Source organism: Anomaloglossus baeobatrachus, chromosome 4 (genome assembly GCF_048569485.1).
Source record: "Anomaloglossus baeobatrachus isolate aAnoBae1 chromosome 4, aAnoBae1.hap1, whole genome shotgun sequence".
Taxonomy (NCBI): domain Eukaryota; kingdom Metazoa; phylum Chordata; class Amphibia; order Anura; family Aromobatidae; genus Anomaloglossus; species Anomaloglossus baeobatrachus.
The window spans coordinates 234414594-234441708 of record NC_134356.1 but is presented as its reverse complement, the minus strand read 5'-3'; the positions used below and the strand labels follow the sequence as shown (position 1 = coordinate 234441708).

The following is a 27115-nucleotide window of genomic DNA, read 5'->3' as shown; positions in this document are numbered from 1 at the left end:
GACCTGTGACCCCTGGCTTGCCCAGGGCGTCACACTGGTATATTGGCTCTGCTTCATGCTCTGTTGCACAGTGCTGGTATATTGGCTCTGCTTCATTCTCTGTTGCACAGTGCTGGTATATTGGCTCTGCTTCATGCTCTGTTGCACAGTGCTGGTATATTGGCTCTGCTTCATGCTCTGTTGCACAGTGCTGGTATATTGGCTCTGCTTCATGCTCTGTTGCACAGTGCTGGTATATTGGATCTGCTTCATTCTCTGTTGCACAGTGCTGGTATATTGGCTCTGCCTCATGCTCTGTTGCACAGTGCTGGTATATTGGCTCTGCTTCATGCTCTGTTGCAGAGCGCTGCACAGAACGTTTACTTTTGGCTTGCTGATGGTTTCCCTTTTACTCATACTCTAGCAGCACCTTTATCAGGCTCATCAGACCTGCTTTATGCTTTGCCGCAGAGAGCGTTTATCCCAGTCCTCTACCCTTTTTTCTTAGCCCGGCACATGTATATTTCTGTTTTTCTTGGCATATTTTTACACTCTTTATCCCATATCTATATCTGTACAGGGATCGATAGTTCCTGGGTCAGTGGATCATCACACTGGGTATAGGATCCTATGTATTACTTTTTCCCTTTTTTGATTAGATCATATGGATGCCCTGACATGTTAGCAGTGAGCTATAGTAGCCTGTTACGAAGCTATACATATGACTCTGTACTGGCTGTGTAGCACTACACGTATTTAATCTACAGAATGTATTGTTATGGTGCATTATTGTTTATCGGCATATTATCAGAGTGTGTTATCATAAGTGCCACATCTGATATATTGAGTCCGCTCCATGTGCTGTTGCACTGAGCATTATTCAGGGCTATCTGACTATCTTCTGTTCTATACTAATGCTTCTGCAGCACCCATATCCGGTTTATTACAGAATAGGTTGAATTTAGTTATACGTACTGTATGTCTCTGTGCTAGCTGTGTGGCGCTGCACATACTTATTCCATGTATTGAATTGTTATGCGCACTAACTGTATATGGGTATTGCATTACAGTAGGTTATCACACTTTTGCATAGGTTGTCATTTGGGATTTGTTCATGCTTTAAAAGGGAACCTGTCATCAGATTTGGTAACTATAAAGGCTGCTTTACACGTTACAATTGATTGTGCGATCGCATTTGCGATCGCACCCGCCCCCATCGTTTGTGCGGCACTGGCAATTTCTTGCCCGTGTCGCACAATGCTGTAACCCCCCTTCACACGTACTTACCTTCCAAACGACTTCGCTGTGGGTGACGAACATCCACTTCCTGAAGGGGGAGGGACGTTCGGCGTCACAGCGGCCGGCCAATAGAAGCGGAGGGGCGGAGATGAGCGAGACGTAAACATCCCGCCCACCTCCTTCCTTCAGCATTGCCGGCGGCCGCAGGTAAGCTGCAGTTCATCGTTCCCGGGGTGTCACACAGAGCAATGTGTGCTGCCCCGGGTATGATGAACAAGAGGACGTTCGATTTTTAGAAAATGAGCGACGTGTCAGCGATGAACGAGAAGGTGAGTATTTCTGCTCGTTCATAGCTGTCAGACACTACGATATCACTAACGATGCCGGATGTGCGTCACTTACGACGTGACCCCGCCAACATCTTGTTAGATATATCGTAGCGTGTAAAGCCCGCTTTAGCTTCAGCCACCACCAGAGATCTCTTATATACAGCATTCTAACATCCTGTATACAAGAGTCCAGGCCGCTGTGTAGAATGTAAAAAAACACTTTAATACACACCTAAGGGGTGGAGCGGTGCAGACCGGTCGGATGAGTGTCTCTGTTCTCTGGTACCAGTGCCTCTTCTTTCGGCCATCTTTGTCCTCCTTCTTCTGAAGCCCGAGGTGCATGATGCGTCCTACGTCATCCACTCTAGCCGGTATTGAGGTCCAACACAGGCACACTATAATACTTTGATCTTCCACGTGTGTATTATTTCTCTACTGTGACATAACTGTGTATAATATCCCTGTACTGTGACATCACTGTGTGTATAATATCCCTGTACTGTGACATCACTGTGTGCATTACCCCTGTACTGTGACATCACTGTGTGCATTACCCCTGTACTGTGACATCACTGTGTGCATTATCCCTGTACTGAGCAGTGATTTATTATGGTTCTTAAGGCTATAAAGAAGGTCATAATCCTTCCCATTATATGGGGGAGACAGATGTGAAAATTTATATTGTGTGTGGTGAGGGGCACGAAGGAGGACATCGCTACTTTAAGCCAAGTTCACACACTGCAGATTTGGGGGGGGGGGGGTTGTGGTGTGAACCCACTGGTCTTTGTGCTGTGGACTTTGCTCAGTAACAGGATGGTGCTTATATTCAGACTCCGTGTGGTGATAATATTTGGTCATGGTGTGGCGGCATTATTTTGCAATGTATAGTAGTATTATTGGTTTTGATATGGTGGGTGTTGTTCAGTATCGCAGCGGTGCTCTGCAGGCGTCAGGCCCTGCGGATCTCAGCGAGCGTCAGTCGTCGAACACAGTAACAAAACAGGAGCACAGGCGCACAGTACTGCCTAGACTGGTGCTCTGCAGACGGAGCCGTGTCCGTTAATAGTCTACTTACTGGACTGGTAGATGTATAGCCTGGCTAGGATAAAGATTGATTCACAAGTTGTGTATATATGTCCCCCAATAACTTGTATGCCCCCCCCCACTAGCCCCCAGTAGCTTGTATGTTCCCCCCAGTAACGTGTAAGCCGCCCCCAGTAACGTATATGCTGCTATGCTGTTTATTATGTTAATATTTTATTGTATTTTTTTTTTATTGGGGGGGCATTCAAACTTTTGCTATGGGGCCCCATGATTAATATGTACGGCAAGAGATTCCCCAGTTTCAAATAACTTTGATCACGGTTGATTTTTCCATTTGTAAATATTGGTTGATTTTTCGCGGTTGATTTTTGCGTTTAACATGGAAAACCGGGCCACAGGACTGATGGTGGTCAGAACTTATTGTATATAGTTGCACCAGTTGTGCACTCTACCAGAATTAGGGTGGCTTGTCAGTTTCTCATCTTCAAGAACTGTCTGATAACCGGGAGCGGTGCACTGATCGGTGGCACAAAAAGACTCTGGTGGTTTCCATTCTTTATCGTGTTACAGTAAGGACGTTTTATATGTGTAATTTATGAAAAGTATTATATTGCTGACAAGAATGTTTTATATACCTGATATTTGCACTAGTTTTATAATGACAATGATTTCTGAAACTGCATGCTGCTAATGATCAGTACTTGAAAATGTTTTGATACTGTTGTGCTATTTTGACCTGTACAGCATTAACCTGTTAGTAACATTCATGGATGGTGCCTCCCATAAAGTGAAGAATGTGTTACCTGTTATATTGCATATTGAAAAATGCGGTGTACTAACTTTATTTAGTTGCAGCTCGGGAGTGCTTTCATTTGCTGCAGGGGAATGTGGCACCCCTGAGGCTTCAGTCGCCACAGAGTACTGCACCTAATTTAAGGTGTAGTGCTTAACCCGGATCCAGAGGAGGTCGGTACCGGTTTCACCACTTACACACTCAAATACACAAGAGGTTGCCCTCCCCATAGTAGAATGATTGCAATACTCCTATATAAAAATATCTTCCCTACGCTGTGCCTCTGAATAAATAACTGCTCTTCTAATGGTACATGCCCTCCACACTGTCCTCTGCACTGTGTCCCCCTATACTGCCCAGTCTTTATACTGTGCCAACTCACCACATCCCCACCTCGCTATGGCCTCACACTGTCCCCGCATGCTACCGCCTCTCCATACTGCCCCTCCTGACTACCCAGTCTCTATTCTGTGCCCAATCACATTCTTCTCATCCCATACTGTCTCCTCACTACCTCTATACTCAGTCCCCCTCATTTCCCATACAGTATCCGTATACATTTCCCCTCCCTCCCCATACTGTGCCCACACCCATCCTGCCCACTTGCTCCTCATACCATGTCCTCAAATTTGCCTCCTCGCTCTTTATTCTGTCTTCAAAATTTCTTTCCCGTTAGATCCTCATACTATGTTCATATACATTCCCCCCTCCCCCTTTCTCCCCATACTGTCTATATGCATCATCCCTCACCCCTTCTCCTCATACTATCTATACACATCACCCCTCACCCTCTCTACCAATACTGTCTATATACATCACCCCTCACCCTCTCACCCCATTCTCCTCATACTGGTTATATACATCACTCCTCACCCTCTCTCCCTATATAAATTCCCCCTCCCCGTCACTCCCCATACTATGTCTGTATACATCAAATCTCACCGTCTCTCCCAATACTGTCTATATTCATCACCCCTCCCCCTATACTGTGTATATACATCCCCCCTCACCCTCTCTCCTCATACTATCAATATACATCATCCCTCACCCTCTCTACTCATACTGTCTATATACATCACCCCTCCCCCTTTCGCCAAATACTGTCTATATTCATCACCCCTCACCCTCTTTCTCCATGCTGTCTATATACATTACCCCTCACCCTTTCTCCCCATTCTGTCTATATGCATCAGCCCTCACCCTCTCTCCCCATACTGTCAATATACATCACCCTTCACCCTCTCTCCCCATACTGTCTATATACATTACCCCTCCCCCTCTCTCCCCATACTGTCTATATACATCACCCTTCACCCTCTCTCTCCATACTGTCTGTATACATTACCCCTCCCCCTCTCTCCCCATACTGGCTTTATACATCCCCCCTCATCCTCCCTTCCCATACTGTCTATATACATCACCCCTCACCTTCTCTCCCCATACTGTCCATAGTTACTTCCCCTTCCCCATCCTCTCTCCCACATCCTAGCATACTGTGTCCATAGAAATTTCTTTCAAACCCCCTCCCTCCTATACTGTGTCTATACATGCTTCTCCCCTCACCCCATACTGTTCCTCTTCGGTGTCTTTAGCTCCACACTGGAGCACCTATCACCAGCATTCTCTGCCACTTCTGCGGGTTGCGGTGCTGAAGATTGATGTCAGCGGTGTGATCAGCTGACCTGATCCCACTACAGACATCCTCTGACCCGGAAGTGCCTGCGTTCGCAGCTTCAATATCCTCGTGTCTGAAAGATACAATTGTGCACAGGGAGCCATGCACTGCACTTTGTCTGAGTCTCAGCTCTGAGCTTGACAGCTGTGACTCAGAGAATAGATTGCTCCCACTACAAGGACCACCAAGACACAGCCTCCGGCGAGACTCAGAGAGCGTGGCATCAGGCTGCCGGACAGCACCCTCTGACAGTTGCGCCTGGGGAACATGCCCCATCAGCTACCCCTTAGGTACGCCTCTGCTTTAATATTGTTGTCATAAGAAGTGTCGGCTCAATTTTTCAAAAAAGTGGACAGAAGATTGGAAACTGGGAATTTGGAGCAATAAGACTAAAGTCAATAGACTAGGCTCTGATGGGTGTAAATGGGTTGGGAAGAAACAAGAAATAAAGGGGTTAACGGATTGAGAAATTGAAAGAACTGGCAAGTTTGGTGTAGGAAGCCTGATGATATGGGGTTGTTTCACAGCCAGTGGTGTTGGAGGTCTATGAGAGTATCCTACAAGATGAGTTACTTCATACACTTGAGTACTATGAGTATGAAAAGGACCGACAGTGTTCCAGCAGGACACCGACCTGAAGTATATGCCAAGATAGGCGAAGAAATAGTTCAATGAGAAAAAAAAGTAGAGGTGCTGGATTGGTGCCCCAGACCTCAACCTAACTGATCACTTGTGCGTAGAGTATACCCAAGAGAGTTGTCCAATATACAACATTGGGAACACATAGAAAAGATCTGGGATCAGATTTTGGTTGAGACATGTTTGAATCTGTTAGGGCTCCGCCACACATCCGTGAAAACCACGTCCGTGTAAAACGGCCCGTTTTTCGGGTCCGTTTTCCGTTTTTTAGGTCCGTTTTTATGGTATGTGTGGCCTGCGTGTGTATCCCGTATGCTAGCCGTATGTGCGTGTGGAATGTCCGTGTGTGCGTGAGTGAAATAACTGACATGTGTATGTGTTGTCCGTGTGAAATGTACGTGTGTGATGCAAAATGTCGTTACTACATGTCGGAAGACAGAGTAGCGGGATGAGAATGAACTCGGGTGAACTTCACCCGACTTCATAGTCATGCCGCAGCTCTGTCTTTGTGCCGTGTACTGATTAGCGGTCACTTGTGAAGGATTCACCAGTGACCACTAATCCCCAGAGTGACTGAAGTGTCCCCCCCTCTCTCATACTCACCGTTCCCCGATCACCGGCGCTGCACAGCGTTCACACTGTTCCGGCGGCTTTTTCTAATTTGAAAAAGCCGGCCGCCCATTAATCAATCTCGTATTCCCTGCTTTACCCGCCCACCGGCGGCTGTGATTGGTTGCAGTGAGACACGCCCACCACGCTGAGTGACAGCTGTCACATTGCACCCAATCACAGCAGCCGGTGGGCGTGTCTATACTGTGCAGTAAAATAAATAAATAAATAATTAAAAAAAACGGCGTGCGGTCCCCCCCCATTTTAATACCAGCCAGATAAAGCCATACGGCTGAAGGCTGGTATTCTCAGGATGGGGAGCCCCACGTTATGGGGGGCCCCCCACCCTAACAATGTCAGTCAGCAGCCGCCCAGAATTGCCGCATACATTATATGCGACAGTTCTGGGGCTGTACCCGGCTCTTCCCGATTTACCCTGGTGCGTTGGCAAATCGGGGTAATAAGGAGTTATTGGCAGCCCATAGCTGCCAATAAGTCCTAGATTAATCATGTCAGGCGTCTATGAGACACCCTCCATGATTAATCTGTAAATTACAGTAAAAAAACACACACACACCCGAAAAAAATCCTTTATTAGAAATAAAAAACACAAACCAATTCCCTCATTACCAATTTATTAACCCCGTCAAACCCTCCATGTCCGGCGTACTCCACGGTCCTCCTGCGTCGCGTCCAGCTCTGCTGCATGCAGGTGACAGGAGCAGCAGAAGACACCGCCGCTCCGGTCACCTCCACGCAGCTAATGAGGTGAGTAGCGCGATCAGCAGCTGTCAGTCAGGTAACTCGCGGCCACCGCTGGATCCAGGTAACCTCAGTGACAGCAGCTGATCGCGCTTCTCATCTCATTACCTGCGTGGAGGTGACCGGAGCGGCGAAAATCCACTTGTGACTTTTAGGATCGCTACTTCCAATAGGTGGCGCTGTGCTAGAGTTTGTCTCCTTTACTGGAGAGACAATTTGAATATTTCCCAGAGGGGCATTGCAGCTATAAGTCCCCTTACCTGGCAGCCAGACTGGCTTGCAAAGTCTCCTTAAGGAGAATAGTGTTCCCCCGTGGTCCCCACATAGCTTTCTCATGAGCCAGATCAGACACCCCCATACTTTGCACTGACGAGGGGCAAGCACCCCGAAACACCGTGTCTGCAAATTGGGATTCTGATCTGGCTTATATATCCTGAGTCATATTGCAAAGGATTGTCGAAAATCCACTTGTGACTTTTAGGATCGCTACTTCCAATAGGTGGCGCTGTGCTAGAGTTTGTCTCCTTTACTGGAGAGACAATTTGAATATTTCCCAGAGGGGCATTGCAGCTATAAGTCCCCTTACCTGGCAGCCAGACTGGCTTGCAAAGTCTCCTTAAGGAGAATAGTGTTCCCCCGTGGTCCCCACATAGCTTTCTCATGAGCCAGATCAGACACCCCCATACTTTGCACTGACGAGGGGCAAGCACCCCGAAACACCGTGTCTGCAAATTGGGATTCTGATCTGGCTTATATATCCTGAGTCATATTGCAAAGGATTGTCGAAAATCCACTTGTGACTTTTAGGATCGCTACTTCCAATAGGTGGCGCTGTGCTAGAGTTTGTCTCCTTTACTGGAGAGACAATTTGAATATTTCCCAGAGGGGCATTGCAGCTATAAGTCCCCTTACCTGGCAGCCAGACTGGCTTGCAAAGTCTCCTTAAGGAGAATAGTGTTCCCCCGTGGTCCCCACATAGCTTTCTCATGAGCCAGATCAGACACCCCCATACTTTGCACTGACGAGGGGCAAGCACCCCGAAACACCGTGTCTGCAAATTGGGATTCTGATCTGGCTTATATATCCTGAGTCATATTGCAAAGGATTGTCGAAAATCCACTTGTGACTTTTAGGATCGCTACTTCCAATAGGTGGCGCTGTGCTAGAGTTTGTCTCCTTTACTGGAGAGACAATTTGAATATTTCCCAGAGGGGCATTGCAGCTATAAGTCCCCTTACCTGGCAGCCAGACTGGCTTGCAAAGTCTCCTTAAGGAGAATAGTGTTCCCCCGTGGTCCCCACATAGCTTTCTCATGAGCCAGATCAGACACCCCCATACTTTGCACTGACGAGGGGCAAGCACCCCGAAACACCGTGTCTGCAAATTGGGATTCTGATCTGGCTTATATATCCTGAGTCATATTGCAAAGGATTGTCGAAAATCCACTTGTGACTTTTAGGATCGCTACTTCCAATAGGTGGCGCTGTGCTAGAGTTTGTCTCCTTTACTGGAGAGACAATTTGAATATTTCCCAGAGGGGCATTGCAGCTATAAGTCCCCTTACCTGGCAGCCAGACTGGCTTGCAAAGTCTCCTTAAGGAGAATAGTGTTCCCCCGTGGTCCCCACATAGCTTTCTCATGAGCCAGATCAGACACCCCCATACTTTGCACTGACGAGGGGCAAGCACCCCGAAACACCGTGTCTGCAAATTGGGATTCTGATCTGGCTTATATATCCTGAGTCATATTGCAAAGGATTGTCGAAAATCCACTTGTGACTTTTAGGATCGCTACTTCCAATAGGTGGCGCTGTGCTAGAGTTTGTCTCCTTTACTGGAGAGACAATTTGAATATTTCCCAGAGGGGCATTGCAGCTATAAGTCCCCTTACCTGGCAGCCAGACTGGCTTGCAAAGTCTCCTTAAGGAGAATAGTGTTCCCCCGTGGTCCCCACATAGCTTTCTCATGAGCCAGATCAGACACCCCCATACTTTGCACTGACGAGGGGCAAGCACCCCGAAACACCGTGTCTGCAAATTGGGATTCTGATCTGGCTTATATATCCTGAGTCATATTGCAAAGGATTGTCGAAAATCCACTTGTGACTTTTAGGATCGCTACTTCCAATAGGTGGCGCTGTGCTAGAGTTTGTCTCCTTTACTGGAGAGACAATTTGAATATTTCCCAGAGGGGCATTGCAGCTATAAGTCCCCTTACCTGGCAGCCAGACTGGCTTGCAAAGTCTCCTTAAGGAGAATAGTGTTCCCCCGTGGTCCCCACATAGCTTTCTCATGAGCCAGATCAGACACCCCCATACTTTGCACTGACGAGGGGCAAGCACCCCGAAACACCGTGTCTGCAAATTGGGATTCTGATCTGGCTTATATATCCTGAGTCATATTGCAAAGGATTGTCGAAAATCCACTTGTGACTTTTAGGATCGCTACTTCCAATAGGTGGCGCTGTGCTAGAGTTTGTCTCCTTTACTGGAGAGACAATTTGAATATTTCCCAGAGGGGCATTGCAGCTATAAGTCCCCTTACCTGGCAGCCAGACTGGCTTGCAAAGTCTCCTTAAGGAGAATAGTGTTCCCCCGTGGTCCCCACATAGCTTTCTCATGAGCCAGATCAGACACCCCCATACTTTGCACTGACGAGGGGCAAGCACCCCGAAACACCGTGTCTGCAAATTGGGATTCTGATCTGGCTTATATATCCTGAGTCATATTGCAAAGGATTGTCGAAAATCCACTTGTGACTTTTAGGATCGCTACTTCCAATAGGTGGCGCTGTGCTAGAGTTTGTCTCCTTTACTGGAGAGACAATTTGAATATTTCCCAGAGGGGCATTGCAGCTATAAGTCCCCTTACCTGGCAGCCAGACTGGCTTGCAAAGTCTCCTTAAGGAGAATAGTGTTCCCCCGTGGTCCCCACATAGCTTTCTCATGAGCCAGATCAGACACCCCCATACTTTGCACTGACGAGGGGCAAGCACCCCGAAACACCGTGTCTGCAAATTGGGATTCTGATCTGGCTTATATATCCTGAGTCATATTGCAAAGGATTGTCGAAAATCCACTTGTGACTTTTAGGATCGCTACTTCCAATAGGTGGCGCTGTGCTAGAGTTTGTCTCCTTTACTGGAGAGACAATTTGAATATTTCCCAGAGGGGCATTGCAGCTATAAGTCCCCTTACCTGGCAGCCAGACTGGCTTGCAAAGTCTCCTTAAGGAGAATAGTGTTCCCCCGTGGTCCCCACATAGCTTTCTCATGAGCCAGATCAGACACCCCCATACTTTGCACTGACGAGGGGCAAGCACCCCGAAACACCGTGTCTGCAAATTGGGATTCTGATCTGGCTTATATATCCTGAGTCATATTGCAAAGGATTGTCGAAAATCCACTTGTGACTTTTAGGATCGCTACTTCCAATAGGTGGCGCTGTGCTAGAGTTTGTCTCCTTTACTGGAGAGACAATTTGAATATTTCCCAGAGGGGCATTGCAGCTATAAGTCCCCTTACCTGGCAGCCAGACTGGCTTGCAAAGTCTCCTTAAGGAGAATAGTGTTCCCCCGTGGTCCCCACATAGCTTTCTCATGAGCCAGATCAGACACCCCCATACTTTGCACTGACGAGGGTCAAGCACCCCGAAACACCGTGTCTGCAAATTGGGATTCTGATCTGGCTTATATATCCTGAGTCATATTGCAAAGGATTGTCGAAAATCCACTTGTGACTTTTAGGATCGCTACTTCCAATAGGTGGCGCTGTGCTAGAGTTTGTCTCCTTTACTGGAGAGACAATTTGAATATTTCCCAGAGGGGCATTGCAGCTATAAGTCCCCTTACCTGGCAGCCAGACTGGCTTGCAAAGTCTCCTTAAGGAGAATAGTGTTCCCCCGTGGTCCCCACATAGCTTTCTCATGAGCCAGATCAGACACCCCCATACTTTGCACTGACGAGGGGCAAGCACCCCGAAACACCGTGTCTGCAAATTGGGATTCTGATCTGGCTTATATATCCTGAGTCATATTGCAAAGGATTGTCGAAAATCCACTTGTGACTTTTAGGATCGCTACTTCCAATAGGTGGCGCTGTGCTAGAGTTTGTCTCCTTTACTGGAGAGACAATAGGAACAAAATAGTAACAATGCAGTGACATGAAAAGAATCTGTGACACCCCACGGAGCTCAAGATAGGAGCTTCGGTCCGTACCTTGTATACCCATCGCAAGACCAGTGGTTTGTAGAAATCGTGGCCCCGTGGTGCACAGTAACAGGGAGGCTTGCAAGGATTGTTCCTGGAGAGGTAGTCACCGGTTACAGTGGTGACTGGGGTCCCGGCCTCCTCCACTGTGGACCCTTCCTCCAACCTTTCCTCCTCCAGGAGTGGAACGGATGATGTCGACTACGCCACCTGTGGTGTGCGGCCAGGGATAAGGCCGCTGCTGCATGGTACCTCGCCGGGGGAGATGTTGGGGTGCAGCCAGGATGATATCGTCCCCCACAGGCAGAGCGACCCCGGGAAGGGAGAACACAGGGACAGCACTACAAAACAGGGACAGCACTACAAAACAGGGACAGCAGCCTTATCCCTACAACCCAGGGACAATGCCCTTAGCCTACAACCCAGGGGCAGCACCCTTAGCTCTACAACACAGGAATAGCATCCTTAGCCCTATTCATCAGGTACAATGCTCTTAGCCCTACTAAGCACCTACTAAGCAGGGACAGTGCTCTTAGCCCTACTAAGCAGGAACAGCACTTTTAGCCCAACTAAGCAGGGACAGTGCTTCTAGCCCTACTCAAGGACAGCTCTATTAGCTCTAATACCCAATGACGGCTGTCCTAGTACAACTAACTAAGAAAAGCACTTACTAACCAGGGACAACTCTCTTATATCCCTACTACCCAAGGACAGCTGTTTTATAGCCCTACTACACAGGGACAGCTCTTGGATTGCCCTACTACCCTTGCCCTAGTACCCAGAGACAGCTGTCATATAGTCCAACTACAAAGGGACAGTTGTCATATTGCCCTACTACCCAGTGACAACATTCATATAGCCCTACTACCCAGGGACAGCTCTCTTATTGTCCTACTACCCGAGGACATCTGTCATACAGCCCTAATATCCAGAGGCAGATTTTGAATAGCCTTACTACCCTAGCCTTAGTATCCATGGATAGCTCTCGTATAACCCTACTACCCCAAGACAGTTGTTGTATAAGTTTACTACTCAGGGACAGCTTTTGCATAGTCCTACTACCCAAAGACTGCTCTCTTGTAGTCTTACTACCCAGTGACAGCCCTCATATAGCCCTTCTACACAGGGACAGCTCTTGTATATCCCTACAACTCAGGCAAAGTTTTATGCATATAACCCTTCTACCCAGGGAGAGCTCTCTTACAGACCCTGGCCAGTTTGTGCATTGCAGTCTATGCTCGTACCATATTGCATAGAGAGCTGCATGAACTCTTACAATTACAAGTGGTCCTTTGAAGCAGGGGTGGGATTCAGCCGGTTCTCTCCAGTTCGTGGGAACCAGTTGTTACAATTACTGCCAGTTCCCTGAACCAGCAAGAATCGAGGCCCGATCTAGTTCTAAAGACTGGGGTTCTCGGATGTGCATTCAGTTGTAATGTATTGCAGTTCAGAAAGCTGCCAGCTTCCAACACTGCAAGTGATATGACATGCCTATGTGCACACCAACCTCAGCTGCCCTCCTCTTCTGATGGTGCTGTTGCGGGCGGGGAGGACGCTGCCGTCTCGCGCTCGCTAACGCTCGGGTCCGGCGCTGCTGCGGCTGCTGCTGCTCGGTGGCTCGAGCGGTGGGCCGGATCCGGGGACTCGAGCGGCGCTCCTCACCCGTGAGTGAAAGGGGTGGTTGGTTTGGGGGATTTAGTCCGTGACGCCACCCACGGGTTATGGGGAAGATGGGCACCACCGCTGCTGGTGACGGGGATCCCGGGAGCAATGGTAGGGAGCAGCTGGGATGTTGTTTTCCCCCTCCGTGGGTAGGGGTTGGTGGTCCCGGTGCCCGGTGGTGTGACGGGAGGCAGGGTTGGTGAGGTGCAGGGTTGCAGGGACAGCGCGGCGCGGTGCCGGATGGCATGAGTGTACTCACTCAGTAAGAGATGCACAAAGTCCTCGGTAAACAAAACGGCTGGATGGACGGGTCCTGCAGCCGGCTGCAGTGCCTCTCCCCGGACAGGTTATGGCAGCTGTCTTTCCCTGCACCTTGATGTACTTGTTTGACTACTATGGATCCCCAACGGTAGTCCGCTCCCCGGTGTATGGATGCCGGAGGAGCCCGTTTGCCCGCAGGCGCTGGCCCTTGGGTCTCTAGCCTTAGGTGGTAGCTGTATACCCTCACGGTGTGGGCGGTTGCCTTCTATCGGGTCTTTGGCTGTTAGGAAACTCCTGGGGTTCTGGTCACACTCGGATTTGACTATTGTCGGCGGCTACAAACCCAGACACCCAAGTGTTTACTCCTCACACTTCAAACTCCAACTCCTAACTCACACTTTTCCCGCCTCCAGGCCTGTGAACTCCTCGGTGGGTGGGGCCAACCGCTTGGCTCCGCCCCACCTGGTGTGGACATCAGACCCTGGAGGGAGGCAACAAGGGTTTTGTGTTTGGCTAATGTTACTATCTAATGGGCGTGGGGGTGTTTGTGTGTTACCTGTGACGACCTGGCTAGTCCAGGGTGCCACATTCCCCCTTGGTGAAATGAAGACCATCCGCGGGCTGCCCATCCATCACCGGTTTTATTTTTTTCAAAAACTGTAAAAACATAAATAACATGTAAACATTTCAAACATAAGCATTTTTGTTAGGTCACTTGAACGTTGCACATATAAAAACACTTTTAATAATGACAGACGGACGGATGTCTTCCGCTCTCCCACCCAAGCAACCTAGCCCTGATGCTGCCCCTAAGAAGTGGGCAGCACCCCTTGACCCCAGTCCAGGTTCAGGCTGCCCGAGCGGGAACGGGTACAGTTACTCGCACCCGGCTGTCACTTCAGGGGACCCCACGTCCAGGGGGACCCCTGATCCCCGGAGGATGGCCACCGGTCCTGGTGGTGGCCAGGCCCCAGCCTGCTCTGCTGCGGGCCCTTCCTCCAATCTGCCTCTCCGGAGGCGGCAACGGTTTCCATCCCACAAAACTATTTACAAGCCCACCAGTTCATGGGTGGCCTGCCAGTTCTCGGCCATGTCCAGGAGTAGTTCCTCATGTGGGCGGTGAAAACACACAGAGTCCCTCCGGGGACAACTTGCCGGCAACGGCCGGAATAATCACTGTAGCTAATCAGATGATCTTCAGTTGATTTTTGTCATTCATTTAAACTGCTGAGGGTCCCAATGGGGGACAACTTTATGCAACGGCGGACCGCTGCCACTACTTGAGGTCGTACTCGTCTAGGACCTCTTCCAGCTCAACATCCGGACGGCTTGGTGGAGGAGGAGGGGGCTGGGGACGCATCTGCTCACCGTGGCTCTTCCTTTGCTTAACGTCCAGGGCGAACCAGCCCCTCTCTCCGCAGTGGCGGGTGTAAGTTACCAGGTCGCCCACCACCGTCTGCCAACCTTGTTGTCAGTGCCTGGGCCACAAACCCAGACACCCAAGTGTTTACTCCTCACACTTCAAACTCCAACTCCTAACTCACACTTTTCCCGCCTCCAGGCCTGTGAACTCCTCGGTGGGTGGGGCCAACCGCTTGGCTCCGCCCCACCTGGTGTGGACATCAGACCCTGGAGGGAGGCAACAAAGGTTTTGTGTTTGGCTAATGTTACTGTCTAATGGGGGTGGGGGTGTATGTGTGTTACCTGTGACGACCTGGCTAGTCCAGGGCGCCAAAGTGCAAGAATAAAAAAGGAGATGATGCTGGCAAGTAGAGATGTAAGATCAAATAAATTTATTTTTCTGTGGGTGTGTGCTACAAAGGGGACCGGGATGGTAGACATAAGGGCCAGGAAGAAAGAAAAAAGAGCCAGTATGAGGAACACAAGGGCCAGGATGAGGATATAAGAGCCAGGATGAAGATATAAGGGCCAGGATGAGGGACATAAGGGCCTAAATGACCACTAAGTCAAAAACATCAGCCTGGAGCATGTATACTTTCCCTGATACATATAAGTGCATCTCAATAAATTAGAATATTGTTAAAAAGTTAATTTATTTCAGTAATTCAATACAAAAAGGGAAACGCATACTGTATATTATATAGAGTCCTTACAAACAGAGTAATCGATTTCAAGTGTTTATTTCTGTCAATGTTGATGATTATGACTTACAGGCAATGAAAACCCAAAATTTGTTATCTCAAAAAATTAGAATAATTACCACAAAACACCTACAAAGATTTCCTAAGCGTTTAAAATGGTCCCTTAGTCTGGTTCAGTAGGTTAGACAATCATGGGAAAGGCGGCTGACTTGACAGATGTCCAGAAGGCAGTCATTGACACATTCCACAAGGAGGGTAAGCCACAAAAGGTCATTGCTAAAGAAACTGGCTGTTCATAGTGCTGTATCCAAGCATATTAATGGAAAGTGGAGTGGAAAAAAAAAGTGTGCTTGAAAAAGGTGCACAAGCAAGCGGGATAACTGCAGCCTTGACAGGATTTTTCTAGAAAGGGCTATTCAAAAATTTGGGGAGATTCACAAGAAGGGGACTGCTGCTGCAATCAGCGCTTCAAGAGCCACCACACACAAACATATCCAGGACATGGGCTACAAGTGTCGCATTCTTTGTTTGTATAGTATTTATGTACTTTGGAAAGTATCGAGCACATTGGAATTTAAACATGCTCGATTCTTTTTGTTGTAGAAGATAAACTATAACAGAAGTGTCTACTTGATTTGTTTGCACATTTATTAGGCAGTTGAGGGAGCTGTCAGTCAAATATTTCTTTAAACCCTTAAAACTGACCTGAAATGTAAGTAAATAGCATCCAATGATGGGTGAATATGCAGCAGCTGTTAGCTATATACTACAGCTGACACCCAGCTGCATCAGTCAAGGTCAGTGTTTGCACTGACCATGGCCATTTAACCCCTTAGATGTTGCTGCCACAAAAGGTCATTGCTAAAGAAGCTGGCTGTTCACAGAGTGATATATCCAAGCATATTAATGGAAAGTTGAGTGGAAGGAAGAAGTGTGGTAAAAAAAAAGGTGCACAATCAACCAGGATAACCACAGCCTTGATAGGATTGTTAAGAATAGGCCATTCAAAAATGTGGGTTAGATTCACAAGGAGTGGACCGCTGCTGGAGTCAATGCTTCAGGAACAACAACACACAGAGGTATCCAGGACATGGACTAAAACTGTCGCATTCTTTGTGTCAAGCCACTCATGACCAATAGACAATGTCAGAAGTGTTTTAGCTGGGCCAAGGAGAAAAAGAACTGGACTGTTGCTCAGTGGTCCAAGGTGTTGTTTTCATCTGAAAGTAAATTTTGCATTTCATTTAAATCAAGGTCCTAAAGTCTGGAGGAAGAGTGGAGAGGCCACAATCCAAGCTGCTTGAGGTCTAGTGTGAAGTTTCCACAATCAGTGATGGTTTGGGGAACCAATCATCTGCTGGTTTAGGTCCACTGTGTTTTATGAAGACCAAAGTCAACGCAACCCTTTACCTGGAAATTTTAGAGCACTTTATGTGTGGCACCCCTGACCCGGTCAGGCACCACTGAGTACTGCACCCATGCTGGGTCAGTACTTCCAGGTAATCCTAAAGGCCAGAATGAGGTGTGTACGCACAGACACATAGCAACCAGGTTTCCCACACCTTTAGAGGGGACCCTTGGGTAGTCTTCAAAGAGGGCTAGCTTTCAAATCTCATCAAGAGGTGTAGCGGAGGGGCTGGGAGCTAAAGTGCAGAGGTTGTCAGGAAGAGAGGAGAGCCAGTCTGGTAGTGGAGCGTGGCGGTTACTAGGAGACGCAGACGCGCGCTCACACTAGTCAGACCCTGCACGTGTAGTGACAGTTGGCGGGGAGAACGGTCTCAGGAGGACGCAGAAAGAGGTGCTCCTGGTTACTAGGCCCGCACGGGGTACAGGTCCCTAGAGCAGACACCAGTGTAACTATCTGCTAAACCTGCCGGTGAGGGGAACTACAAGTACCTCACCAACCTCACAGGTCCGAGCCTCAGCAACAATGCAGGGACCCATAAAGGAGACAGAGCCTGAAGCCATTTTCCTTGGTCCACCCTGCCAGCAAACGGGCCGTACACAGGGGAGAAAAGGCAGTTGCGACTCCCTGGATAGACCCCATGGTACTTCAGGTCAGGGGTTATCCAAAAACAGAAGTACTAGGATGGCGAGCTACCTGTTGCCCTCAGACTGGCCCAAAGGATACCTGGTTCTACCTGGTTTATTGCAGCATCGCCCGGGTCAGCTCACAACAACAGCACAGTGAGTAAAAATCAGTTAAAGACTGTTGGACTCTGCCTGAGTTTTTCTGGGACCTGTTGTTCTACACACCGAGCCCCTGGGGCCAGCCTCACACACGGGAGGCCACACCATCTGACTGCAGACCCCATCAACCCCAGACGCTCATTAAAACTGCAGTGGCGGTCACCCAAATCCCTGACCGCAAACCGTGAGTAGCGTCACGATAATAAAAACTTACTTACCTGTTGCCAAATATACAGAAGAAGGTCCTGTGACGTCCCTGAAGCTGGAGCGGTATCCCTTGGGGTGACACACATGCTTCCCTCTGCCGACAAGCTTTTTGGAAATGGAAATTTAATTTTCCAGCAGGACTTGGCACCTGCCCACACTGCCAAAAGTACCAATACCTGGATTAATAACCAGAGTATCACTGTGCTTGATTGGCCAGACCTAAATCCCATACAGAATCTACGGGGTATTGTCAAGAGGAAAATGAGAGACACCAGACCCAACAATGCAGATGAGCTGAAGGCTGCTATCAAAGCAACCTGGGCTTTCATAACAGTGCCACAGGCTGATCACCTCCATGCCATGCCGCATTGATGCAGTAATTCATCCAAAAGGTGCCCCGACCAAGTATTGAGTGCATTTACATAGTTTTTGTGGCACAGATATACCTCAGTGCCAGGCGGCTGACAATGTTAATGCATTTTGACATCTTTGCCACCAAAACTATGTGCCCCTGAAAACAACAGATGGTGGAGCATCTAATTTAGCCTCCTGATGTGTCTCAGTGTTAAGGCTACTTTACACACTGCGATATCGGGCGCGATGTCGCCGTATGTGCGGCACGCCCTGTTCGTTAGCGCGATGTGTGTTCATCGCTGTGTGTCCATGTTTTTGTCGTGTGCTTACGGTCACATGTCACAATCTCTGTTATAGTCACCTTTCAAGCTATCTCGTGTCCCGATGTAATGAGGAACAATATTATCGTTGTGTAGCTGTCTCACCGCATGGATTTCCAAGTGTCATGGCGATATGGGCGTTGGTTCCCCACACAAAGTGCATCTTGATGTAGTAGAATTGTAAACTCGCTACACCCCTGCTTGCCTCGACTCATTTGTTTAATCAGCGCTATAGATTTTCATTGGTTGTTGGTAGTATAAATGTGCGCAGATGCGTGTTCATTCTTGCAGCTGTTGTCTACCCATTTGCGTTTGTCCTCGCACAACTTATTTTGGAAAACAACTGTCATCTGGACGCAACTGTCATCTGGACTTGCTTTTCTTTGCTTCAAGGTATGTGTTATCGTTTTTTTTTTAATTATTTTTTTAATGTATTTTTTAAACTCATTGTTTGTACTGATTTTGCTCCAATTTAATGTTAGCCAGACGTGTATGTGCTATAGTATTTGCTGTATATAATTTTTTAGTTTTTTTCTTTGTTTAATTTGGTCAAAATCATAGTTTGTACTGATTTTGCTCCAATTTAATGTTTGCCTGACGTGTATGTGCAAATTTTTTTTTTTTTTTTTTTTTTATAATTTTTTTTTTCTTATTTAAATCAGTGCTTGTACTGATGTATCTCCAATTTACTGTTTTACAGATGTGTACTAATAAGGAGGAATTCCTACGTGAATTCATTGAGGTGTACCAGACGCAAACACCCTTATGGAAAATTAAATCCCCCGAGTACAGCAATAGGCAACTTAAAAAGGATGCGTACCTTAAAATGATTGCAATATATGACAAATACCATCCTAATCAAAAAGGTACCGAGGATCTGGTTAAAAGAAAAATACAGGCAATACGCACAGTTTATAAGAAAGAACTGAACAAAATAGAGGAATCCAAGCGTTCTGGTGCTGGCACTGGTGATGTCTACGTCCCAACGCTGTGGTATTTTGATTTATTAAATTTCACAAGGGACCAGGAGCTTCACAGGCCATCAACCAGTAGCCTCAATATTGGTGGTGATATTCCCCCTGATGCGAACAATGAAGTGACTATATCTGAGGTATAATTTTTAAAATTGTCCTAATTGGTTTTAAAAATTGTTTTTGGTATTTTTTATTGATGATGAAATGAATATTTGTCTACTTTCCAATATATATGTAAAAGTGTACAAATTTTGTTTAGAAAAATAGATTTGAATGACAATTTTATTTATTCATGTTAATTTTGTATTGCAGGAGCCAACAACAAGTCAGCAATCAACATCTGAACAACTAATGGAAACTCCTGCTAGCCAATTAACCAATGTTGATTTGGTTGAGGCAGGCCCATCCAATGTGTCCTACACACAAAGTTGGCAAAGGAGAAAAAAAACCATCCCTCCAAACACTACTACAGCTGTAACAAAACTGATGGGAGTGGCACAAAACATCCTAGACCAGCACAACAGACCACCCCTTTCTGGTATTGCTATGTTTGTGGATGATGAAATGCGTGAACTGACCCCAGATCAAAAATACATAGCCCAATGTTTAATCCAGGATGTCTTACGTTTGGCAAGAGCAAAAAAACTAACAGACTCATCCTATGTTGCCATTGGCGAGGTTTCTCATCCTGTTGAACCTGTTGAACCTGTTGAACCTGTTGAACCTGTTGAACCTGTTGACCCTGTTGAACCTGTTGATCCTGTTGCTCCTGTTGATGCCCCTGAAATTCCTCAAGCTGCAGCAGAGCCATCAAGACAAGCACTTCGAAAGGGTGGTGTGCGTGGCCGTAGGTCACGCATGAGTTTGGTTAACAAACGCAAAAAGAAGTAGTTGTATTGTTTTTTTATATTATTTTCGTATGTTTTTGGTGATTATTGTATTCCTTCTGTTGCCTGATATTTCGTGCATATTTGTGAAAATAACAAATGTGTAACCATTCCACAGATAATAAACCTGCCATATGAAATAATGTGTTTTTCGAATCAATTAGGCACAATTTTTGTGAAAATGGTTTAAAACTTTTATTTTAATTTAGATTTATTTATTAACTTGTCTAATTTTTTTTGCAATTTTAAAAAATATTTTTCTGGTAAAATCTTAGTTTACAAACAATTAGACATACATGGTTAACATAGAAATCTACAAAACAAACATCATTTATTTATTACGTTGATTAATATATTTAAGGATTAGGGCATCATGCGCCGCAGAGGCTTCTTTGAGTCGGTTCGCAGACACATAAACATCATATAGTGTGACTGTTTCTGTAAAAAAAACAACAAAAAAAACAGTTATTGTTATATATTTTAGCGTTTGGTTAGAAAAATTAAATTAAACAATGAAAAATTGAAACATTTACCATTATGTTGTACACTCATGAAACTTACCATTACTGACAACTTGTTTTTCACGTTCATCTCCGGATGATGCGCTCATGTCCCAACCTGATCCTCTACCACCTAATTGAAACATAAGGTAATTTTGTTAGAGTATTAGCCATGTAGCAAAAGATTTTCCACTGTACTAACTTTGGAAAACCACATCAGTACCATTGTCCTCCATATTCTCTTCAGACGTTACATCAGCATCACCATGTCCTGATGATGGTGACAGAACATCATAATCAAGGCTGTCTGCTTCCTCATTTAAAATGGGTAGGCTATTTTCAGGGTTGGAATCCATGCTTGCAGACAGCTGCTGGACTACATTTTCATCAGTATTGTTGGTGGGCTGCCTTGACTCATTATTCAATGAGTTTACATCTGTTAACATTAAATAAAAACACTTTTCATTAAACCCAAACAACAACATATAATGTGATTTTTTGATCTAACAAATCACTGCAGACCGTTAATGATTTTTAAAACTGTTATGTTTTTATATTATTAATCAAAAATATAGATAATGTATGTATGAAAAAATTATCTTACCAGCTATCAATACCAGGCTACTTCGAATTTCTTCGATTCTCTCCTTATCCCTGTACTTTAAATCAGCCCATTTCTTCAGTACCTGCGTTGATGTGCGTCTGATATGAAATTTACGGAACAGGCCCCTGCATATTTTTTTCACAACACTCCTTTTATGTCCCATAGGACGTGGATATGTCTTTGCACATATATAGTCCAGTGCATCCATCCTTTTCACCAAGTATTGGACCTCCCCTTGGCCCCAGACCTTTGAACGTTTGTTGGTTGCCATTTTCCCTTTCAGTTTCGCTTTAGATCAGCAGGTACACAGTGTGGCGTGTCACATGGTCATTTAGACGTTTGTACGTCATGACGTTTCTTTATTTATATGTGAACAAACTGAACATTGTATGTCGCCGTAATGTACATTAGTAATACTTATGTGCTCATTTTTTTATGCGCAAATGGTTTTTTTTGTTTTTATCACTTTGTTTTTTGTGTTTATTAAAGAATTATCTTTGAATTATATTTTAGTTATGGAAAAGTGCCGTTTTTTTTTGAAATCATAATGTTTTATGTCATGTTTAAAACATACATATTAGTAAATTTAAATAATCAATCGAGAAAAATGATTGACAGAATGCTTGTACTGCTTAATTGTTTAGTTATCTTTTTTTGATAATTTGTAAAAAAAAAATTTTGCCCAAATAAATATTTTGTTTACAATCATACATTATTTTGTAATGATTAAACATGTTATCACAATAAACTTTAAAAAACTATATTCACAATGTTGTATTAAGTTACATCAAACAATTTACTTTAATAACACAATAAACATTTTTCAACTCAAAATCAGAATCTTTCCACACTTAAGGCAATTTTAGTAAAAAAAAAAAAAAAAAACCAAAAAAAAATTATGACTTACATTATTTAAACACAACCATGCAATCTCATGTTTAAAGAGCACCTAAACTCATGAATTAATTATAAACATGCTGCCATGACACAGCCCCTGGGCCATTAAAAAAATTACAATAATTAGCTCTGTTTTCCATTGCATCCATCATACTACGTGACAGGGGTGGCTGTGGCAAAAGATTATCCAGTGGGTTACCTTGCTGACGCCATGCCCCCAGCTCAACAACACCATTACTTGGATTTTCTACATCAACAAAGCCAGGTGGAACATATTCAAGACCATCTCTTTTTCTGAGAAAATTATGCAAATAACAGCATGCAAGCACAACATTGTCAATGGATTCAAGTTTTAAGTTGATTGGCATGGAAAAGATACGAAATCTACTGCTTAATATGCCAAAAGCATTCTCGACAACTCTTCTAGCTCTGCATAGACGATAATTAAAAATGCGTCTTTCAACATTCAAGCCTGTAAGTGGATATGGCCGTAACAAATTACGTAGTAATGGAAAGGCCTCGTCCGCCAAAAAAAAAAATTTAAATTTCCAATGGTATTTTGGTTTGTGGGTAATTGGAGTTGATTTTGTTTGAGCCGTAATGCAAACTCCGTATGTTCAAATACCCCACCATCAGAAACTCGGCCATTCATGCCGATATCAATGTACAGAAAATCATAAGTTGCGTTGACAACCGCCATAAGGATAATGCTGTGGTAGCCCTTGTAGTTGTAATAATATGAGCCAGAATTATGTGGCTGCATTATCCTTATGTGTTTGCCGTCAATAGCGCCACCACAATTAGGGAATTGCCATAATAGGTTGAATGTATTAGCAATTTTGTCCCAATCAGTAGGACTATTTGGCAAATGCATGTAGTCATGTAAAGCATGTGCTATTGCCAAACATGTCTCTGGAATTAATGAGCTAAGTAGAGAGCGGGACACTGCTGATGAATACTGAAGGTCAGTCAAACTGCGTCCTGTAGCCAAGAATCGAAGAGTCACCCCCAAACGCTCGTCTACAGGTACTGCCTGACGCATTACTGTATTATTGCGCTGGATATAAGGGCGGACTTTCTCTAAAAGGTATGAGAACGAGCTTTCCGACATGCGTAAGTAGTTTCGAAAGTCATGTGGGTTATGCTCTTGTAGGTCTCTTACAAGGTGCATGTGAGTATAGCGTTGTCTCTCTAGTAGCCATTTGCGTGCCCAAATTCTTCTTTTTCTTGTTCGGCATCGCATGTCATGATCCTCGGCAAGTGCAAGGGCTCCTCCGGCTACAAGCATGGCAGCTATTACGGCATTTTCCGGCTCACTACGCATATTTAGCCTGTATAACAGAGAATAATATAGTATTTGTTGTGGTATTTTCTAATAAAAACTTTTTGGGATAATAATAGCAAAATTTTATTTGGATCGCACAATAAAACCCCTTAACAAATATGATTATTATTCTTATTGGTCACAGTAATGTTTGACGTCTTTTAACCGTTACACTTTGGATGCCAGCAATCTTGATTAACATACAATTATGGATAATATAATATATCTAACTGTAATGTATTAAAGAAACACAAATACAGTCATGATATTGGCTAGTTAATAAATTAAGATAAACCCCATTTAATTCTACAATTATCTCACAGACGAATGACGCCTAACTAAACGCCGGACACGGAGGCAGCAGGACACGTCCAAAACCGACGAAATGAACCTAGGAAATGAACCCACCAAATGGATAAACGCTAAAAGGATGTTAGCGTATTACATATATTATGGTCCAATCATGGAGCAGATGCGTTAGCAAATAGGAAACAAGTAGGCGTATTGAACATTTAAACCACCATACACGCCCGTATCGATGATGACGCAAGAGGCAACAATTTTTAAAGTCGCTTTAGTAGTGTCACACGTAACGTTAAGTATGTTGAAAGGAACGAGCAACGATAGTTACAAAGAAATTACAACGATTTTTGGGAATTAGGACCCGTGTAGCCGATTAGCGATAAATCACGCTTTTGCGACGATTTTACATCGCTGAACGCTGTTACACAAAGCTATATCGCTAACGATTGCGGAAGTGCGTCACCAAAACCGTGACCCCAACGACAAAATTCCGGCGATATCGCAGTGTGTAAAGCCCGCTTTAGGCTAGGTTCACATTTCCGTTGTTTTGCATCAGTCACATGCGTTGCTTGACACTTGTGACTGATGCGTTGTACAATGGATGACAAAGAACAGAAATCATTGTCGGACTCCGTTGTAAAAGAGAACGATCAGCTGATCATTCACAATAGCCGGCCGGCTTTTGAGAGCGAACAGATGATCTCCCAGTGGCCGGCTAATGAGAGCGATCAGCTGATCTCCCGGCGGCCAGCTCCTGTGAGCGATCCGGCCACCGGGTGATCAGCTGATCGCTCACAGGAGCTGGCCACCAAGAATGTGTGCGGGGGACGGCGGGCGGAGTGCGGGGTGGGTGGATCTGAGCGGGGCCATGGCGCTGAGGACGTCAGTGCCGGTGACTGCACGGCTGGGGACAGGTGAGTGTGAGTGTGTGTGAGTGTGTGTACATGCGGAGTGCGGGAGGGGCGAGGCCGAGCGGGGAAGTGTCGGGCACCCTGCCAACGTAGCCAGGATAAATATCGGGTAACTAAGCAAAGCACTTTGCTTGGTTACCCGATATTTACCTTGGTTATGTGTGCAGGGAGCCAGAGAGAGCATGCACAGCGAAATCCTATGGATTGCGCTGCTCAAAAAACATTACAAGCTGCGTTCCTCCTGCCCGGCTGTCAGTCGTTCCACGACTGATCAGTCGGGCGGAGGATTCAACGCAGCATCATCAGTCACAATCCGCCACTCATACAAGTCTATGGGAACAACGGAATCCTCCAAACGGATTCCGTTGTTTACCAGAGCAGCGGATTGTGACTGATACAAATTGACGGAAATGTGAACCTAGCCTTAGGAATGAGACAAAACGTGTTGAGGCAATAATTGAGGCAGAGACCATATTAGTGAGGCAGGAGACTATGATATAGGCAGGTGATATGAGACTGCTCTACAAGCCCATTTAATAGGTTAGAAAATATGGGAAAATGATGTGTGGTTTTAGTAGATGAACTCTGACAAGTGAGTACAGGCATAGCATTATAGCTTGTTCAGATATATGGACCAATGCAAATTATAAAAATGTCCACAGTTTGTTTATTTTTAGGCACTAGTCACTTTAAAAGAGAGGTGTTGGATGCATGCATGCATGCATAAAATAAATTAAGTGGTGGGTAGGTGAATATGCAGCATAAAGGTGTAACATATTGAACCACTGCAATAATCTGGTGACAATATTCAGAGATTGGTACAGATAAATATATCAAAACCTGTATCTGAGGCCAGTTGTGATGCAATTTGTGGGTCTCGGATAGGCTTCAGAATATAAGTGAATGAGTCATGCACAATATTTTAGTAGAGTAATAAAAGTTAATTTTTAACCCTTTAGTTCACACAAGCCAGTGAATTGTTGTAATATTAGTGGGCTTCTAGATTGTAAATAGTCGTCACTGATAATATTAGTGCCTTTCAGCCATAGGCTGAGAGGCACTTCTGGGAAATGACTTGCCAGCTCTTTAAGAGGAGAGCAGTTGTATATGTGGCTGCCCTAAGCTTACTCCCAGGGGACCTGTGCTGTGTGCACATGCCCCTGGAGGAGGAAGCAGGAGCACATGTCGACACCCGTGGGAGTGCGCAGGAGGATGCAGCTTGACCATGGCGGTTAGTAAGTTTGCGTCTCTGCTGGGGAGAGTCAGGGAAGTATAAGGAAAAACGGTGTTACATTTCTCTATAAATTGAAGGAAAAATACCAGTTTGAACAAAGCCTTAGGGGTACTTTGCACGCTGCGACATCGCTAGCAGATTGTAGCGATGCTGAGCGCAATAGTCCCCACCCCCGTCACACATGCGATATCTTGTGATAGCTGCCATAGCGAACATTATCGCTACGGCAGCTTCACACGCACTTACTTGCCCTGCGACGTCACTCTGGCCGGCCACCAGCCTCCTTCCTAAGGGGGTGGATCGTGCAGTGTCACAGCGACGTCACACGACAGGCGGCCAATAGAAGAGGAGGGGCGGAGATGAGCGGGACGTAAACATCCCGCCCACATCCTCCCTTCCTCATTGCAGGCGGGACGCAGGTAAGGAGATGATCCTTGCTTCTTCGGCTTCACACACAGCGATGTGTGCTGCCGCAGGAACGAGGAACAACATCATACCTGTCGCTGCAGCGAAATTATGGAAATAACCGACACTACACAGATCACCGATTTTCAACGCTTTTGCGATCGTTTATCGGTGCATCTAGGCTTTACACGTTCGACGTCGTTACTGGCGCAAGATGTGCGTCACTTTCGATTTGACCCCGACGATATCGCAGTAGCGATGTCGCAACATGCAAAGTACCCCTTAGGGTCTGCTTACATTTCATTTTACTAGAGTTCTGTGGGGGGCACAGTTGTCGGACCTCAAGGATATGTCATATTGTCTAAACATGGGACTAACGCTTTAACTGTGTCCTATAGGCTGGTATCACACTTGCGTGTGACTCGCATGAGCTACGCATCACACTATATAGAGCGGCTGCCGGCACTCCTGACAAGGGCGTGTCAGCTTCATGTATTTCTATGCCTGTCAGGAGAGCCAGCGGCCGGTCCAGGCAGTGTGACGAGAACCTTGCGTGAGTCACATGCACAAGTGTGACTCTAGCCTTAAGGGTGCTTTACACGCTGCGCCATCGCTACCGATATATCGTCGGGGTCACGTCGTTATTGACGCACATCTGGTGCCGGTAGCGACATCGCAGCATGTGACACCAAGAAGCGGCGATCAACGA

At 45.9% G+C, this 27115-nt stretch overlaps 1 protein-coding gene across 1 annotated transcript; it reads left to right on the top strand.

Annotated features, from left to right (window-relative positions):
* The first annotated feature begins 19040 nt into the window (after positions 1–19040).
* On the top strand, positions 19041–20232 carry LOC142302375 (uncharacterized). Its single transcript, XM_075343432.1, has 2 exons — positions 19041–19478; positions 19654–20232. Exons 1-2 carry the CDS (start codon positions 19041–19043, stop codon positions 20230–20232), a joined length of 1017 nt encoding a protein of 338 aa, XP_075199547.1.
* The last annotated feature ends 6883 nt before the right edge of the window (positions 20233–27115 follow it).